Source organism: Cyprinus carpio, chromosome B5 (genome assembly GCF_018340385.1).
Source record: "Cyprinus carpio isolate SPL01 chromosome B5, ASM1834038v1, whole genome shotgun sequence".
Lineage (NCBI taxonomy): Eukaryota > Metazoa > Chordata > Actinopteri > Cypriniformes > Cyprinidae > Cyprinus > Cyprinus carpio.
In genome coordinates, this window is record NC_056601.1 from 16,853,218 (window position 1) to 16,873,062 (window position 19,845).

The 19,845-nt window shown below is 37.2% G+C and overlaps 1 protein-coding gene across 1 annotated transcript in view; it reads left to right on the forward strand.

The window, feature by feature from the left end:
- The window catches only part of adgrv1 (adhesion G protein-coupled receptor V1), a 139,956-nt gene that overhangs the window by 15,332 nt on the left and 104,779 nt on the right, over nt 1–19,845 (forward strand). Inside the window, 12 exon segments of the mRNA XM_042724629.1 lie at nt 593–780; nt 3,797–3,946; nt 7,618–7,713; nt 9,994–10,098; nt 10,299–10,412; nt 11,013–11,575; nt 12,969–13,239; nt 14,976–15,305; nt 17,000–17,176; nt 17,351–17,574; nt 18,600–18,726; nt 19,338–19,523. Coding sequence (XP_042580563.1) covers nt 595–780; nt 3,797–3,946; nt 7,618–7,713; nt 9,994–10,098; nt 10,299–10,412; nt 11,013–11,575; nt 12,969–13,239; nt 14,976–15,305; nt 17,000–17,176; nt 17,351–17,574; nt 18,600–18,726; nt 19,338–19,523 — 2,529 coding nt within the window. The 5' untranslated portion in view covers nt 593–594.

A 19,845-nucleotide genomic window follows, 5' to 3' on the forward strand; every position in this document is an offset into this window, starting at 1 on the left:
TTAGGAAGTCGTTTGTTGCCATGTATTTTTAAACATATTATTACCTGTAACATGTTTGTGCCATACCCAAATCAAGAATTAACGACAATTTCTACAGCCATTGCAAAGATACAGTAGAGAAAGATCGAGAGCATCTGTTTACCTCAGCAGCAACCAATCTCGCATTCTCACATCAGCAACGCTTATTTTGATCTTTAACGTTAGATCTTTCCTATTCTTGGAACAAAATTAATGCTTAAGGTTGATTCAGTAAATAAAAAATCCCACGCACAACATCAGCAATACTATATTACTATAAAAAGATATTTTCCCTCTTTTAAAACAAATGCTTAGTTTGAGGTTCATTGCTTTATTTATTTATTTATTTTTAATGAAAACAGCAACAAAGACTAACTTATATTAAACAAAGAAATAAAATTTTTCTTAATAAAAGGTGTGCTTTTGGATCATAGTGTCTCTCATCACTCTCGCCACGTGACCCGTTTTATTTCTCAGCCCCCCCTGCTCAAAAAAACATTTATATTTATGTAGAGTGAAGTGTTCTCATTCAGATGAATAGTCACTAAACTGTATATATTGTTTCTCTCTACAGGAATGCCAGCTGTTCTTGCTCTAGCTGGCCTGGTTCTGATGCTGCTCACCACAAGTGTCAGGTCTGAGTCGGCAGTGCTGAGGTTCCAGGGCCAGACTCAGTTTGTTGTAAATGAGAGCAGCAGAGCCATAGTGCGACTTGTGGTGGAACGAGTTGGAGATCCAGTTAATGTCACTGCTCTGGTTCTGGTAAGTTTAGGAAAACACTCTGCATGAATGGTTAATCCTTGTCACTACCACTTTTGTATGATTTCTTATACTGTTTATGTAGCAAAACTGTTTTTATTAAATGGCATTTAATTATTTAATTATTAGAAATAACGTTTTATATGTTATGTTTATATTTTGAAAAGAACTACCAGTAAATCCATATAGTGTGTATGCGCCGTGTAATGAATGAAGGAATGAAGAAATGAATGCTCACACGGGTGAAATACAGGGGACAATTTTTTTTTTAAATAAACATTGTTTAGAGGAAGAAAATATATATTCTGTGTAAAACATGGGCTGACATTCCTATGAAATAACAAAATAATAATAATAATTAGTGGTGGGCCGTTATCGGCGTTAACGTGCTGCGTTAAAGCGAGACTCTTATCGGGCGAAAAAAAACATATCGCCGTTAATCTATTCTCGAAGTTGGGTTGGGAGCTGGGTCTATACTACGCAAACTATGATGACTTTCACCGTGATAGTTTAGCGCGGATGTATACCTAGACGAATTGCACTGTAGGGGGCGAGAACGAGTCTTCGAACCTGTGTGTATGCCTACTGTGAAATTACCAAGCTTCCCAAAAAAAATAAACCTTGACAAGACTCAGGCCTGTTTCACACATACTCCGTCTGCAGTGCGTATGCAGTCCATGTGTGTGTGGTGCAGAAGCAGCACAGACTCATTGTGCTTCCACACAGGACGCGTTTGCAGTCCGCTACTGATCCGCAGCTGTTTAGTCCACAAACACAACATTTGTTCATTATTTTATATTTCAAACCGTTAAAAAAAAAAAAAAAAAAAAATTGTCTCTTATCACAGAACAGTAACAGTCATAGACATTAGTTTAAACTTAATAAACATAAACAACATATTATTCATGCATTTGACTTCTAGGTTTGTATAATAAGCTGCTCAAGCAAGCGGCAAAACATTTAAACACAACAATTAGCCTACTTTTCTTGTTGGGATATCGCAAATATTTAAAATTAAATCACCACTTACAGAAACAGTCGACTCTCGTGCCTTTTGCATTTAAATCTTTATTACAAGCAATCGCACTGTTCTTAATGAACTTTGTTTTTCTGCTTCCATAAAAGTGCATAGGCCTATATCATGTTGCCTCGTTTATCTAAAGGTGGTCTTTTTCTTGTTTTAAACCTAGACAAAACCCATGTGTTGCGTGTGGAAAACAGTAGGCTTTAATTAGTATACATTTATTGTGAAATTACTGCATTTCCGTGTCAATCCATGTTATTTTTTACCGCGAACAATGCGCTGTCATGCGCTGCAGACGCACCGCTCCTGGAACGCACTGATGGACCACAACCAGGTGCGTAAAAAAAAAAAAGCAACTCATACGCACTGCAGACGGAGTATGTGTGAAACAGGCGTAAGGTTGTTTGCAACTTGTGCAATGCGGAATTAGTTTACTGTAGGAGTTCTTCCAGTCTCAAGTACCACCTAAACACAAAGCATCCCTTAGCTAATGCGGAAGATGCCGGGCCAAGCAATGTAGCGCTGGGGAAGAGTCGTCGTCAAACTACTATGTTTGAGTGCAGCACAGCTCTATCAGTACTAACAAGTACATCTTATTAAACATAATTTTAATGCCTTCGGCAGAATTCAAATTAGCCATTTTAATCTAGATTAATTCCAAGATTACAGTGAGATTAATCTAGATTAAAAAAATTAATCTATGCCCACCACTAATAATAATAAAAAAATACTTTTAAACATTTTGTCTGCATTGCACTGGGTTAAATCTGTCAATGTCACCAGTGCACCTGTTTGCACTGTTCCCTGAAAATAACCCACCTACAAGAGTATGATGAAAAAGAAAATGTCATAGGAAGCAGAGTGAAATATATTTGATGTATTGAGGCCCCACAGAGTGCTTAGAGCTAACAGTGCTTCTTTACTGCCAGATGTGTTAATGCCTTAACAGCTGCTTGGGTCTCAACACCCAAACGAGCCTGTCCTCCAACAAAAAACGACCATATAGGTCGTTTGTGCAAGCACCTTATTACGACCTATTTTTACGTTTTAACGTTAAGCGGCCTCTAGCGGGCGTAAAAATAATGACAGTATCGCGTTGCGTCTGTCGTCATGAAATGACGTATAACGTCATTACCAATCAAAACCCACGTTTATTTAAATGCAATGTGTGGGCTTTTTACACCGATCTCACAGTAATTCGTACATATTTTACTAGGAGGCTTATTCGTTCGAATGACCACACCTAACCCCACCCCCTAAACCTAACCCTCACAGAAATCATGCTAAATTATGATTTTTTGAGCATATACATTTTACGTGCACGTCCATTCTCGGGGATCGAACCCATGATAGCATGATTGCATATCAAGGTATAACGCAATAATCTACCAACTGAGCTACACGAAACGCAAATCACGGTGCAAATAAAAGAGTACAAAACATTAATATGAACACGACCTTTTGCCGATAGGGGCGCAATTGTAGTATACGCTCTGATGGGTCGTATTTCAGGGATTTGGACAAACGACCTATACGAGCGTATTAGTTGGAGGACAGGTTGACCCAAACATATGTCTGGTAAATCATAGCACAGCACATATGGCCATAATTAGCATAGAAACACAAATATGTCTACTGTCAAAACAGGCAGTGCCTGTTTAGCACGCATGGTAAGTGGGCAAGTGTTGCCGGTTCATTGAATGCCATGCATGAATTCACAGCAGAAAGAAGGATCTAAGAGCCTGTTTTGTAGTGGCTTACAGTGGGTGGCATCAAAGCATGCGCTAGAGGTGGCAGTTGTCAACCAGATGGTGCTGGTTGAGTTTAAGAGAGGTCAGGGATTTCCCATCTCACACTTTGAGATGTTTTATATAGAACTGTTTTATATAAAACACATCTAAGGTTTAAAAAAAATGTTCCAAAATCCCAAAAATAAAATGATTGATGACTGCTCTCATGCTATTCTTTTCAAATTGATGTCCCGTGTTTATCCAGCTTCAGGGAGAGGACACTGGTGACTTTGAGGCCACAACTGCAGCTGCTTTTCTCCTGTCCACTGAAAGCAGTAAAACTGTCTTCATCGCTGTGAGGGATGATGACATACCTGAAGCTGATGAGACCTTTGTGTTCAGCCTCCGACTGCAGGTAATGCTTAAACCAGGAAACTGTTATAGCCCAGGGGTTAAAGATCTGTGCATATAATTGAAAGGGTTAGATTCAGATCCAGTAAAACATATTTCTAACTTAAGTTTAAATGTAGGTTTTATTTCACTTGAAGAGGTCATGAACTGCCTGTTTTTGTTTTGTACTGTTCTCTGAGGTCCACTTATAATGTTATCAAGATTTTTACATCGAAAAACATAATAATTTAGATGTTATAGGCAATTTTCTGTCTTGTTTTTGACCCCCTCATCGGAACAATCCGTTTGAATAGGCGTGGCGGTTTGTAGATTCGAAAGTAAATGCCCACTGCTTTTAAGCATTCAATTCACACAGACCAACCGTCACACAGAGAACATGCAATCATGCTGGATAAAAAAAAGCACACTTCACAAGATCTCACAGCTGGATTCGACTAAGTTTGCAAGGTTTGTGAAATTAAATGTTCATTAGTCATTCAGAGAGTTCTTTAAATTATATAAGTGCGGATTTGCTTAATGCTGACAGCAAGCGAGAAAGTATTATAATGTTTGCCTTTCTATTACTAATAATATAAAAGCAGTCGTTATAATACTTTCTGTATACATTAATACATTTGTTTAACCGCTCTATCGGATTATTAGACAGAATTCTATCATATTAGACAGAACTGTTAACAATGACAGTAAACAAGAGGGAGAATGTGAGCACTGTGTGCTCAGGCGCTTCCGTTCTCAGCACTGTCAAAATAAAAGTCCCGCCTCGAACACGTCAGCCAAGCAGAAAAACTTATTGGCCGTTGCCGATATTTGAAAAATGTCAAATATCAGCTGATATATCGGCCTTGGCGATATATCGGTCGACCACTAATGACAACAAGAAAATGAATGTTTTTGTCTTCATTGAGATTGGGGTTGAATGCTTAGGGACATTTTGCTCTGTTTTGTTTGGGTTTAGGTAATGTAATAAAATAAATTCTATTGCCAGTCCTCTCAGTGTACCTGGAATCAGTGTTACAAGTACCACAGGCACATCGTTTTCCATTCACGTAGCATAAACACCATCAAAGCAAAGAAAGTTTTGGATCTTCCAATGTTTCTCTATGGTGAGATGTCCGAGTTCTGCTCCCCATGCAACTGATACATGACTGCCATTGGCTCATCTGCGTTCTGATAGGTCAATTGGAACCTGACGACTTCGGTATCCTGAATGTGCTATTGCTCTGGTTGATGTGTGTACACGCTCTCCCTAGATAAGTGGCCTTTATAATGTCATACAGGTCCATAACACTGAAGGAATGTCTTTGGCACCGAAAAATTAATCATATATTCAACAAGTTTTCTGAGACTCATAAGCATTGGCTAAGTGATAAAAGTACTACCTTTTATAATACTACAGAGTGTTAACTTTTAATGCACACATTTTCATTGTTTTTTTCATCATCTCTAATTAATGATTTTCAGATTTTTCTCTGTATGTGTGCAACAGAGACAGAGTGTCTTCTTATACCTCTATGCTTGCTCAAAGTAATGTCTCAGTAGTGGGAATCCCAGAGGGGTTGAAATTCTTGCTTGAGTGGAACAGCACTGAAATCTTGTCAACTCTTCAGCCACAGCTCAATGGCCCATAAGCCCTTGCATTTTCTTTGATGGCTTCCACTAACTCTGTATAAGGGTTAGGTAATGTCCCTGCACTAGCAGCCCAATATTAGAAGTCACCTTCAAGTGAAATAACCAACTGTGACAGCCACAACTGGCACTGCCGTAAGATTAAAGAGCCATTATGCAAAGCTAATCACTATAAGAAAAGTACAGACCTGGAAATAAGCTTCCTATAACATGCAAAGAAGAAGAATCTCCTAGGAGCTTAATTTATGCACTACCAACAGCACCAAACAGAACTGCAAAAAAATCACACATTTCTAAAAGGTTTCACACAGGTTTTATGCCATTAGCTGAGCCAGAAGTTGACATATTGGGCTGCTTAACCAAACAGTCACTGGGTCTCATTAATTAATAATTGCATGCATTATTTGTATGTATACTCAGAGGAGTTTGTTTTTGGTTGAAAACAAACCAAAAAACATAATCCGCCTAATTCACAACTTGTGTGGATTTGTTCTTAACTTTGTTCTAATGTTAATGAATGTAAATTATTCTAAATGAGGGACTGTGTGGCCAAGGCTAGTAATTTGCATAAAACACACCCAAACCATCTTCATAAAATATCCGTGTATAAAATTATGGTAACACTTCAGTATAGGGACCAATTCTCACTATTAACTAGTTGCTTATTAGCATGCTTATTATTAACATATTGGCTGTTTATTAGTACTTAAAAAAAACACATATTCTGCATGACCATATTCTATAACCACAATCCTACCAAATACCTAAACTTAACAACTATCTTACTAACTATTAATAAGCAGCAAATTAGGAGTTTATTGAGGCAAAAGTCATAGTTAATGGTTTGGTAATAGTAAGAAGTGGAACTTAAAATAAAGTGTGGCCGAAATTTTGTCGATGCCATTTTATAAGGTGATCGAGAGTACAGTATGTGATTTTTAAGTATTTGTGGTTTCAATTGTACCTACATTTTATTTTTATTTTTTTATTTTTTTGTACATTTAGTATGAAAGTTATTGATATATAATGATTTGTTCCTGAAAACATTCATGCACATTTCCTGCACAAATCTGTGTGTATGCATGATTAGTAAATGAGTCCCACTGTTTAGAAATTTGAGGAGAAATCAACCTACATTGGGTTACTTTGTCATCTCAATAAAATCAAACTGAGATGAAGGAGGTTTGACACTCTCATTTCTGTGTTGTCTAAGGAAGTGTTTCTCATAGCAGTTTCTCATTTAAGGGCCTCTTATTACTGTGCTGTCTCAGTCTGTTGACAGTGAGTGATTAATGACAACAGGTCACGACTCCACTGTCTACTTGTCCACTGTTTAACAAATGAACCTCAGGCTGGCAGAATGGGACAACTTAAGGGTGACAAAAGACCACTGAAACCCAATGAAACCCAATCTGAATGCACTAAAAGGAAATCTAGACAGTCCTTAAGTGTGATTTACATAAACCATATGCTAAATATTGATAATAATAATAATAATAATAATAATGGGGGAAATAACTTTTTTTTCTTTTCATTCTGTATTTCCTGTGCTCCATTATCTCACTCATTGTTTTATTATGAAAATCTAATCTAACAAATGATTGTTACTGAGGGAAAAGGAGGAAGAGTGTTTGTGTGCTGTGGTATTGAGCCGGACCTCAGTCACGGTTAGCGTGGGGAATTGTCTGAACGTGTGTATTCCTTGTCTGTTTTCGCACTGCAACAAGAGCTCTGCGGCTGAAAGAAAGCTCTGTTACAGCTGGGAAAAGCTTATTTGAAAGGGTTGCTGAAAAGAGGGTCCATATGGGTTTACGTTCTTACGTGGTCATGCTCTGTTTATCTCTTTTTGTGTTCTGTATCTCAGACACTTATACACTCTTTAAGAACTACAATGTTTAATCTGAAATTCAAATTAGTGCATTTATGGTGGCATAAAAAAGAATGTGAAATGGATTTCTGCATGAATGGTTATAGAATTTGGATTTTGATAGCAATAGAAAAGTTATAATATATTGATAACTCTAACCAAGCAATGCTTTACTTTTTCAGAGCTCATCAAATGGTGTGACAGTGGGAACCCCAAATACTGCCACCATCACCATCTTGTCTAATGACAATGCCTTCGGAATAATTTCCTTCAACTCAGTAAGTTTCTTTCTCCATTATTTCTTCAATGAACAGCAGGAAGAATCTGTTCAGAGCGTGCTGAGGATGGTTGACTGTAAGCCTGAACTGTTTTCACTTGTTTGTGTGTGTATGTGTGTGTGTGGGGGGGGGGAGTGGAGTGGGGTAATTAAACTCGAGGGAGTGGGAAGGGGGGATCAGTGGATGGGAAAGTGAGAGTGAGGGAAGTGTTGTGGGTCAGATGCCTGAGAGGAAAGGTTGCTGAGATGGGAGTCCAGGGAAACTACTGAGCTGCTAAGAATTTGAAGAAAAAAGGCAAGCAATTTACTGAATGGATTAGCTGGTTAATGATGTATATTTCAGTGTTGTTATGGAAACCAACTGCTCTTTTCTTTTACCATTACAAAAAAAATGTCTAATAATAAAGCAGTAAACAAACAAACAAACAAGCAAATAAATAAATAATAGTCCCTGGTGCTGGCTTGATTTCACTGAAAGCATCACTGATCATATCACATATCACTGATGTGCTGAGAAATATCAACTGTCACTGGGACAGCAAAACAATTTAAATAAATAAAAATCAGGAAAGAAGCCCACCTTTTTTAGCCAATCAGAAAAGCCTTCTCTGCTATTTACATATTCGGGTTTGCTCAGATCAAATTAGGGGTGTGCCGGTTTCAGAATTGGTGATGACGGTTATGACGTGAGTCAAATGTGACGGTTTATAACATAACCGTCGGGGGGGGGGGGGGGGGGGGGGGGGGTATTAGTTTGAATAAGCGAGCAGACACTGATTAGCTACTTGCTCTACGTTTATTTAAAATTAACAGCAAGACAACTAGCAGTGAATGTGATTTCCATTAAATGAATCACACACAGTGAACAAATCCTTAACAAAAAAAAAAAACTTTGCAATGAACGTGCTTTGTTTTAAATAAATCACACACAGTAAACAAAACCTTTTAAAACAGTAGGCTACTTGTAACAAATACAGTTTTTCCACATATTCTGCACACAGGCTCATCAAGATTTTCTGGTTTTCCGTTGCCATCTGGTTTAAACCCGAAATGTGCTCATATAGGCGATGTAACATTTTTTTTCGCAACGAGATCCATCGGTTTTACCTTTCTTCACAAAGTTTTAATTTGAGCCGGAACATGTTCCGTCACCTCCGACGTTGGATCCGGAACATTTTTTATTGGATCCGTCACTATGGGAAATTAATCGCCTAAATTAAAAACATTCAATTAATATTTGTGTAGTGTTAAATGTTGTTATCGATAGAGATACGCAGATGGGATATTATTTCATCCGCAACCACATCACAAAACTCATCATCCGCGCCAACGTTTTTTTAGCAAATTTCAAAGCCGCACCCGCCCGCCATCCGCTGATTGTTTTGCAGTCTATGGACGATGCAATGCTTTGCTGATGCGAGCCGCAAAAAAAAGCCCTTGTCTGTTCTAGAAAGGATGCAGCAAAGATATTTAATGCTAATGTATGAGGCATAGGCCTACGCTGAGTTTCATTTACGATGAGATGCGCTCTAGTTCACAGTGCAGTGCAAGTGAACGCGGCGCGCTGGCGCTTCCATGTCACGGTTATCATTGTCTGCTATATTTGCTTTTTATTTATAAAAACAACATTTATTAAAATTAAGATAAAATTTGTACAAAACGAAATTGGTTTTTAAGAAGGGTTTTCTACAAAGCAAAATTTAATGAAGTGGTAAATATCATGTCTGACGATTTACAAAACTTCATTAAGTGGTAAAAACCATGTCTCCCGATATATTGCGCATCTTATGATCCTATCTAAAAAATGAAAATAATTTTTGATAAAAAATGTTTGTAAAAAATATTTTAATGACACGGTTTTGGCGGTTATAGAGTTCTAATGACGGTGTTCAACTATAACCGCCGGTCTCACGGTTATATACTAACCGTCACACCCCTAGATCAAATTGGCTGTCATGTTTTGGAAAGCTGGGTTTTGGTAAATAAGGTGTTTTTATGTTTGCAAAATAGTGAAAGTTCAGAATACAAAGTACTATTTCAAAGAAGAACATACTTAGAGAGGATGCCAGAACAGACATAGTCTAAGTTTCTAATAATTCTGAAGTCTGAGATTAGTTGGTTCAGATATGTTTATTTAGGGTTATAGCTAAACTCTGCAGGACCTTGTCACTTGACACTTGGACACTCCTGCTACATGATGTCTCGTGATATCCCTAATTTCTAATTCTGTCAGTACATATGTAAATCAGTGAATGATGTTTCTCTCTCTCTCTCTGTTTAGACCTCCTTAATTACTGTGGAGGAGCCAAGAGGTAGAAGCCAGTATGTGCCTCTCACTCTACTTCGAGAGAAAGGAACCTATGGTACTGTAACTGTCAACTTTGAGGTGAGCATCTATCTATCTATCTATCTATCTATCTATCTATCTATCTATCTATCTATCTATCTATCTATCTATCTATCTATCTATCTATCTATCTATCTATCTATCTGTCTATCTGTCTGTCTGTCTGTCTGTCTGTCTGTTTGTCTGTCTATCTATCTATCTATCTATCTATCTATCTTTAATTATTTATTAATTCACAGATTTTTGGAGGTCCAAACCCTGCAAGTGAGGATCTAAGTCCAGACATGGGGAACATCACTATTCCTCCTGGTCGTGCTGTTGTAGTTTTCAGCATCATGATACAAGATGACAAGGTACGGTTTCTTCGTTGAATAGACATAAAAGAGATCACATGAATAATGATAGCTTAAAGTTAATGTGAAACCAGTTTTTTTTCCATAATGTGGCATATTTCTTAAAAAAAAAAAAAAAAATATATATATATATATATATATATATATATATATTATATATATATATATATATATATATATATATATATATATATATATATATATATATATACGTATATACTGTATATGTGTGTGTGTGTGTGTGTGTGTGTGTGTGTGTGTATTATGAGAAAAAACATGCAGGCTGGGACTTGACTTTTGCCATTTGCAATCGATTTAATTACGATAAATAATTTCTGGACCATTGAAGAGGAAGAACTGCAAAATTAAAGGACCAGGATTGTGTATATTGACAATATCCAATATATTTCTCAACTTTTGTGTATGCCATAAAATGATTCTAAAAAAGATGATTTAAAGTCAGAGAAACCATAATTCTGAGGGAAAAAAACTGTTGCCAAGTAGATTCACAATAAGTGAATGATTAAATTAACATAGAAGATTTCTATCTACATTCATCTATCATAATATGTGTTGTTTTTGATCTCACATGTCCACTAGCTTCCAGAAGATGATGAGCTCTTCACAGTGCGGTTGACAGAAGCAGCTGGCGGAGCTTTACTCAATCCTAACAGAAGCAGTGTGCAAATCAAGATCTCCCGTAATGATGCTCCCATCCGCTTCTCCAAACCCACACTGGTTGTCCCGGAGAACATTGGTGTAATTTCTCTTAGCATTACACGTGGTAGAACTGAGGATGGTCTTCTGATTGGTTCTGATGACAGAACGGTGTCTGTGGCCTATACAGTCATTACAGGAAATGGGGAGGCCAGTGCTACTCCACTGGCGGACTTTGTGGATCTACAATCAGAGAGGACGGTTGTTTTCCCTCCAGGTGTCCACGAAACAGAACTCCGCTTCAGCATTAAAGATGATAACATTCCGGAGATTGCAGAATCTTTTCAAGTGGTTCTTTTGGAAGAGAACTTATTGGGTGATGCAGTGCTGATGACTCCAAGTATTGCACTCGTGACCATTGAGCCCAATGATAAGCCTTATGGAGTCCTGTCAATCAGTCCTTCCCCCATACAACCCCACATCATCAATGAAGACCTGAACCCGATGTGAGTAGAGTACTGTTTAAAGCAGAATTATTCAACCCTGTTTCTGTACACCCACTGTCCTACAAATTGAGATTTGCTCCAGCCCTAATCAAACACACATGAACCAGCTAATGAAAGTCCTCAGGATCACTTGGAAAATCACAAGCAAGTGTGTTGGAAATGAACTTTGCAGGACAGTGGTTCTCCAGGAGCTGGGTTGAAGACCTGGTTTATGGTGTTATAACACTTGCATTAACAGGTCATTATTTAATTATAATAGTGGGTAACTTGTCTGGGTTATAATTCATAGTCCTTCTATCCTATCCCCAATGCACATGGCAGGTTGGCACTCTCACTGAAATTTTCACTCACATTAGTAGTTACTACTCATTTAATTTATTTATTTATTTTTTTTGACAGTTTTTTTTAACAATATAAATTGTTCCAAACAATTGTTTAAAAATGTATAAGATTAATGAATATAATATATGAAGAGTTAATTTGCAAAAACAGATTTCAAAAATCATGTTTTTTCATTGTGCATTCCAAATAATCTCAATCAAACTACAGTTGGGTTATTTTGATTTTGAATACAGCTAACACACACACACACACACACACACACACACACACACACACACACACACACACAAAAAAAAACATGATAACATAATAAAAAACATGATTTGATCTGTTCCAGAGTTATCTGTTTTTGCCAGTAAACTCTTCGAATGCATCTATACAGTACCATTCAAAAATTCGGTCAGATTTTTTAAATGTTCTTAATAAAAAGTATCTTATGCTGACCAAAACTTTATTTGAACAAAAATACAGTAAAACAGTAATATTGTGAAATATTGTTACAGTTTTCTATATTAATATTGTTTTTGGTGATGGCAAAGCTGATAACTCCAATGTTCAGTGTCATATAATCCTTCAGAAAGCATTCTAAGATGATGATTTGCAACTCAAGAAATGTGTATTATTATAATTATCAATTTTGAAAAGAGTCATAACTTTTAATATCAAAAGAGCATTTTTTGTAGCATTATACATGTTTTTACTGTTACTTTTGATCGGTTTAATGCATCCTTGCTGAATAGTGTTAATTTACTGACCCCAAACCTTTTAACAGTAGTGTATGCTATATAAAATATCATGGATTATAATAACTGTAGAAATACTGGTACCATTATTCAGTTTTCAGCTGGTATTTTGCCTTTTTTGTGTGGTATTTCATTTTTAGTAATGTCACATACATTACTTGTTCTGGTAACTGGTCATCTTAGTTTGGTTTAGCATAGACTGAATAAGAATCTGATTAGGTGTTGCAGTTTCTGAGTGAGATTCGTTTTTTTCATGTTGTTATCCACAATATCTGTAATATCTCTAATCTGTGTTTCTCTTGTTTCAGATACGAAGGCATCATCATTGTGAGGAACGGAGGAACTCATGGAGCTGTTTCAGTTAGGTGGAATATAACAAGAAACTCCACAGATAGGACTCCAGTCTCTGCCGACCTTAATCCTGCATCAGGTACCCTGAGGTTTGCTGAGGGCCAGATGAATGCTGTACTGCCTTTAAATATCACTCAGGACAGCCTTCCAGAAGAAGCCGAAGCCTTCATCCTCAGACTGATCCCAGGCTCTGTACAAGGAGGGGCCGAAGTGGATGAGCCGATGGAAGTGAGTGCTTGGCTTGTGCTTGGTTTTTAGTTAATGCATTTAGAGAATGTGTTTGGATCGCAGATCATAGATCGGTGGTGGCTCAGTTCTGAGGTGGATTTAGTTATGAAAGATGAAAGTGCAAGTTGACGTTGATGACAGCTTGAAGCGCACTCTTTAATTTTTGGAAGGAAAATGTTAGTATTCATAATGTGCCCGGGCACTGGTTGTTGACATGTCACCCACTATGATGATATTCTAGACTTTTATGCTCAGTTCAGACAGCCGTGGTAGTAGATCCCTTTTGGACCTCACTTGGAGGCTTGTGGTGAGACATCCAGGGAGGTTGTTGTCTTACTCTGGCTCATACCCCTCGTCAAGGAAGGAAGTTCCCAGATCAGAGCTGGTTCTTAGTTACCATCTGGGCAGCACTTAGTCCGTTTAAAGCGGATGTGGCGTAAAATGAGACACATGTGTCTTTCTGGCACAGCGGCATCACAGACTGCTGGTTACACTGAGTGTCACTTGGGTGTTCCCTTCATGTGTTCCCAGCACAAAATAGCGCACAGCAGAGCCTGTGGGTGGCTGGGTGTTCTCTTTATAACTTGTCTGTTGCCAGTTTGACTATGTGTGAAAGGAGAGGATAAATCCGACCTGAGTTTATGTTTAAACCTATTAATTACCCATAAGTGTGATCATCAGTTTATGATCGCTGAATTGACTCTGCAGGATGTGACGACTAATTGTGAAGAGCTTATTTATGTCAGCTGTTCCTAAATTCAGTGAAAAAAGTACTACAAATATTTAGAGAGGTCTTGTGCCTTGGTCTGATGAGGCTTGGGTAAATGACAGAGTCATAAACTAGCTCATGAATGCTATTTTTACACTCCTGTGAGGTCTAATGAAAGAGAAGGGTTCACTGTAAGTTTTACACAGATAGTCTAATGTTACGTTCACTGTAATGAGTGGTGAGATTTGTTTATTGCTATGTGTTACAGGTTTCAATATAGAGAGGAAAAGATCAGGTTATTTTAGAGTTCATCACAAGAGGAAACAGAATTTTAAAGTTGCAAAGGTTTTTTTTTTCTATTAAAAGCATCTGTAATTTTTTCCTCAATGTTATGGTTGGAGTTACAAAACAAAACTGATATTTACAGTAATTTGTTTTCATTGGAAAACTGGGCAAGACAGTTCAGAGGATTTGAAATGTCAGAAATGTGTAAATGTTTTGTGCGAGTGAACAGAAATGTGCTTGTAATTTTGTTAAATAGTTTATATTTTTCCATTCAAAAACAGCTTTATGTGAGCGTAACGTAACCAATATTTGAGTTCTGAAGTTGTCTAAGTCCTCTTTTTGGCAGTGGGACTACAGTATTAGGAGAATTAACCTCTAGTTGTGCAATACCAATGTATAATCCTTAAAGGGATAGTTTACGCAAAAAAAAGAGCATTCTGTCATTTACCCACCTTCATGTCGTTCCAACCCTGTATGACTCTTTCTGTTTGTTTTGACAATGGAAGTCAACGGTCACCAAAACTGTTTAAATACCAACATTCAGTACAAATATCTTCTTTTGTGTACCACAAACTTCCAAAACATTATGCATGTTAATGCACATTCTGAAGAAATTTCATGCCCCACTTGCATTACTGTATGTTTGGTTGCTGAAACAACCTGAAAGACGAGTGATTGAAATGATTGTCTGTAACCTTCCTGAAAGGAAGCCTGAAGTCAATATGTTGTTCTTTCTTCACAGATGGTGTTCTTCATTCAGGACAGTGATGATGTCTATGGTCTATTTGGCTTTCATCCAAGAGAGAATCAAAGTATTCAGAGTCAACCAGAGGGACGCTTCCTGTCACTTAGTTTCCTCAGAGAAGGGGGGACCATGGGAGAGGTGCGACTTACCCTATCTGTCCTCTACATACCTGCCAGACCGCTGGACCCATCACGAGCCAGGGATGGGGTGCTGAATGGAACAAGTGTCAACAGTGTGCTGTTCAGTTCCGGTCAGTCACGAGCCCAACTCATCTTGCCACTACGCAATGATGCCTTCTTGCAGAACGGGGCTCATTTCCTGATTCAGGTAGGATATGTTTGTGAAAAGGGGGATTGGGGGGGGTGGGGAGTAAACTGAGGTTTCTGAGGTTTGAGGTGAAGCTTCTTTCATTATTTTTTTTTAAATAACTGAGCCCTGCTATCTAAAAGCAGTTTTTTGTTCATTAAAAAGCAATGTTGTGATAGTTTACAATACACTTTAAAAGTTTGGAGGCAGTAAGTTTTTATTATTATTATTATTATTATTATTATTATTATTATTAAGAAATTAGTAATTGTATTTATCAGGGCTGCACTTAATTGATCAAAGTAGGGCTGGGCGATATGTCTAACGATATAATCATGCGCATCTAGTCAGTAAATCTGGTTCCCTGATTACCGCTAAATCGCCATCACCTGCTTTCAAATGGAGTGGCATTTAATAGACAGATCCGTAGATCACTGACAAGCTACGCAATATTGCGTTGATTATCGAAGGCGATACATCTGCGATAATGAACGCGATATTGCGTAGCTTGTCAGAGATCTACGGCTCTGTCTATTAAATGCCACTCCATTTGAAAGCAGGTGATGGAGATTTAGCGCTAATCACGGAACCAGATTTACTGACTAGATGCGCATGATCATATCGTTAGATATATCGCCCAGCCCTAGATCAAAGGCATGTGTAATGTTCCAAAATATTTGTATTTCAAATAAATGCTGTTTTTTTCAAGCTTTCTATTCATTAAAGAATCCTGACGAATATTAGCCAGCAAAACTGTTTTCAACTCTGTTAAGAATAAAAAATGTTTCTTGAGCACCAAGTCAGCGTATTAGAACGATTTCTGAAGGATCATGTGGCACTAAAGACTGGAGTAATGGCTGCTGAAAATTAAATCAATGGATTTAAATTGTATTTCAACATTATACTAACAAAGATTACAGTTATTTTAAATTGTTTTAATATTTCACATTATTACGGTTAAACTGTAAGTTAATTCTTTCAAAAACCATAAAAAAGTTTAAGGCCTCTGGCTTGTCACAGGATTTGTGTTGTCTTGTTGAAGCATTACAAGAGCCCTTGAAAAAGAGCAAACATGCTCTCATAGCATCTCAGAATAAGATGACCAAGCATATGAAGTGCTTGTTTGACAGGCAGAGCACTTCATTGTTTTATGAAATGTTTTTGTTCTATATTATCAAAAGCATGTTTTGACACTTTAAAGGGAAAGTTCACCCAAAAATGAAAATTAGGTCATCATTTACTCACCCTTGTGTTGTTCCAATGCTCTATGCCCCTCTTTCTTTTTCGGACCACAAAAAAAAAAAAAAAAGTCCCTTGTGTGCTTGTCTGTATAATTGCAATCAACATCAAGCTTTTAAAAAAGATGAATCATGTGCCATATTTTCCAGTTGTTCTGCGGGTACATGATAGGGTTTGGTGAGAAGCATATAAAAACATATTATTTAACAGCTCTGAGATAATTTAGTGTCTTTTTTAAAAGCTTGATGTCGATTGCCAAAAATGGGCATTGTATGGACAATCACGCACAGGACCTTTTTTTTTAATCTCTTTAAAAAAAAAGGTCCAAAATGAGTAAGAAGGGCATACAATACAATTTTAAGTTTTGGGTGAACTATCCCTTTAAAAGAATTTAACATTTCCAACTGGCAGTTGTTGTTTGCTTTTTGAAATTGTTAAAAACAGTTAACAGATAATGGATTCATGTCTTTCATTAGTTGGACAGTGTGCAGTTGGTTAACATCTCCCCACAAATCCCATCTGTGAGTCCTCGCTTTGGAGGAGCTTTGAACATCTCCCTGATCATCACACCGGATATTGCTAATGGAGAGATTGGCTTCACCAGTAATCAGACAGTTGTGGCGCTGGAACCAGAAGATTCAAACGTCAGCTTGGTATAAAACACTCTCCTCGACAATTTGTTCTTTACATATTTCAAAATTCTAAATATATTTAATTTGGTGTTGAAAATCAGGGAAAAATAAAAAATGAATATGGACTCAGACTTTGTACCCTACTGTATTCTTGGATGAAGAAATTATGTGAAAAATGATTCTCTCTGTCTCTAGATAACTCTTCAGCTGAGGCGAGATGGGACGGATGGCCAGGCAGTGGTCTTCTGGAGTTTGCGGCCCACTGGCGAGAACAGAGAAGATGTCACTGTGGGTGACATTTCACCTTTCACTGGATCGGTCAGGTTCCTGTCAGGACAAAGTGAAGCAGTGATTAACATCACTGTAATGGCGGACAATATCCCAGAGATCAATGAGACCGTCATTCTTACATTAGACAGGTCTGTTTAACTTGTTATAATGACACTGAGATGTTTTAAAGGGTGATTTCAATCCAAATACTTTTTGGATCCATTATATTGTATGGTGGATCGAAGTTTTGGTTGCCTTCTGAAGTTTTACTTGATGACCCCTTTCAGTCTTTTCCTTTAATCTGTGAATTATCTTGTAATCATTGTGATGGGACACTCTTTGTCCTCCCTTCACTCTCCCTTCACAGGGTAGAAACTGCTCGCTTTGTAGTGTACTTTGGGTAAGTGCGTACTAGAAAGACTGTGCCTTATTGTGTGCTGTGAATCAACTCTTTATGTGGAAAGCATCCACTCTGAACTTTCAGGGGCTTTGTCTTAACGTTTCGATGGGGTATGTCTCTTTTATCTGGGTGTGTGAAATGAATAGTAAGAGTGTGTTTGTATATGTTGGGGGTGACCGCACTTGGATGCAGGCAAACGCTGCTTGTACTCATTTAGCACCTCATTTACGGAGTTCCTTTATCCTGTCCTGTAAAAACATCAGTGTTTGTATGCATCCAGCACATCCTCTGAATGCATTTGTTTAGAACACTTCTTCTGCAAGCTCTTTGTCAGCCATTTTACTAATTATCTGGAGCCTTCAGTACTGGCTCAGACCAAGCCAAGCTCGGTTTATAGTACACAAGACCCCTGGTGAGAAGGGAGGATAGTGGGTTGCTCTAAAACATGACTTGTCAAATCAGCATAACCAAAGAGGCCTTAGGTCCAAGCAATTTGAGACACTTTCAAATGCTGGCGTGACCACACATACACATACATATCCAAAATAAGAATCTGGGAAATATTTTGTCATAGAATACTAGTAATCATTTGTCCTTATGTCATGCGTTTTATGTCATATAAATCAGCCCATACTGCTTAAAACAAAATACGATTGTACATTATAATCTACCATACTGTAATATATCATAGTAGATTTTTTTCTGCTTTCCAATAATATAACTTTACAGTGTCACCATACTTTAACATATGATTGTCACCATATTGTTCTACAGGATAAATGTGGACAACCAGATACTTAAACCAGGTTTCACTAGCCGAGAAATTGTTATTCTGGAGAACGATGACCCTGGAGGAGTATTTGAGTTTTCACCAGTCTCTAAAGGACCTTGGCTTATCAATGTAAGACATAGGTCATTCATTCATTCATTCATTCATCCATTCATTCATTCAGTCAGTCAGTCAGTCATTTATTCAGATTAAATTGTCTTTATTTTCTTATTTGATTATTTTTTTTTTTATTATTCATATTTTATATTACTTTTAAAATTAAACATCAAGTTTTTAAGTTTAAATTTTATGAATATATGCTTGTATACTTTGTATATGGTCACCAGTATAATTAATATGATATAGTCCCTATTTTCATTCATCAGTAGTCAGTAGTCATACAGACTGACAAATTAATTAAATGTTAAATAGAATATTAAACTATTAAACTATTAAATAGACTGTAGTATGACTGACTATTGACAAACAAATGATAGTTATATTTTCATAAAAATTATGACTTAAAATTTTAATTAAAAAAATATTGATGTTGAAAATACAAATATTGATAAAACATTTATATATATGTGTGTGTGTGTGTGTGTGTGTGTGTGTGTGTGTGTGTGTGTATGTGTGTGTGTATAGAAACAGCAAAATGTAAAATTATTTTAAATGGTTTTTAAAAAAAATCATTGCAATTACTTGAACATGTGCCATGTTTGGATGATTTGTTGGCTATGCAGGAAGGGGAAACAGTTGAACTGAGGGTGATCAGAGAGCAGGGGCAGCTATTAAACCAGCTCATAAGATATACAGTGATTCCTTCTGGAAATGCTCAGTTCTATGGTGCCACGGGGATCCTAGAGTTCCAGCCAGGGGAGAGAGAGGTGATGGTGGCCCTGGTAGCCAAGCCTGATGGGATACCAGAGGTAAGTACTCTGGACTAATGATTTAGACTCACTAACATTTATTATAATAATACAGGTGGATCTCAATAAATTAGAATGTCGTGGAAAAGTTAATTTCAGTATTACAACTCAAATTATGTATTCATGTATTAAATCATTTCAGTGCACACAGACTGAAGTAGTTTAAGTCTTTGGTTCTTTTAATCGTGATGATTTTGGCTCACATTTAACAAAAACCCACCAATTCACAACAAATTAGAATATGGTGACATGCCAGTCAGCTAATCAACTCAAAACACCTGCAAAGGTTTCCTGAGCCTTCAGAATGGTCTCTCAGTTTGGT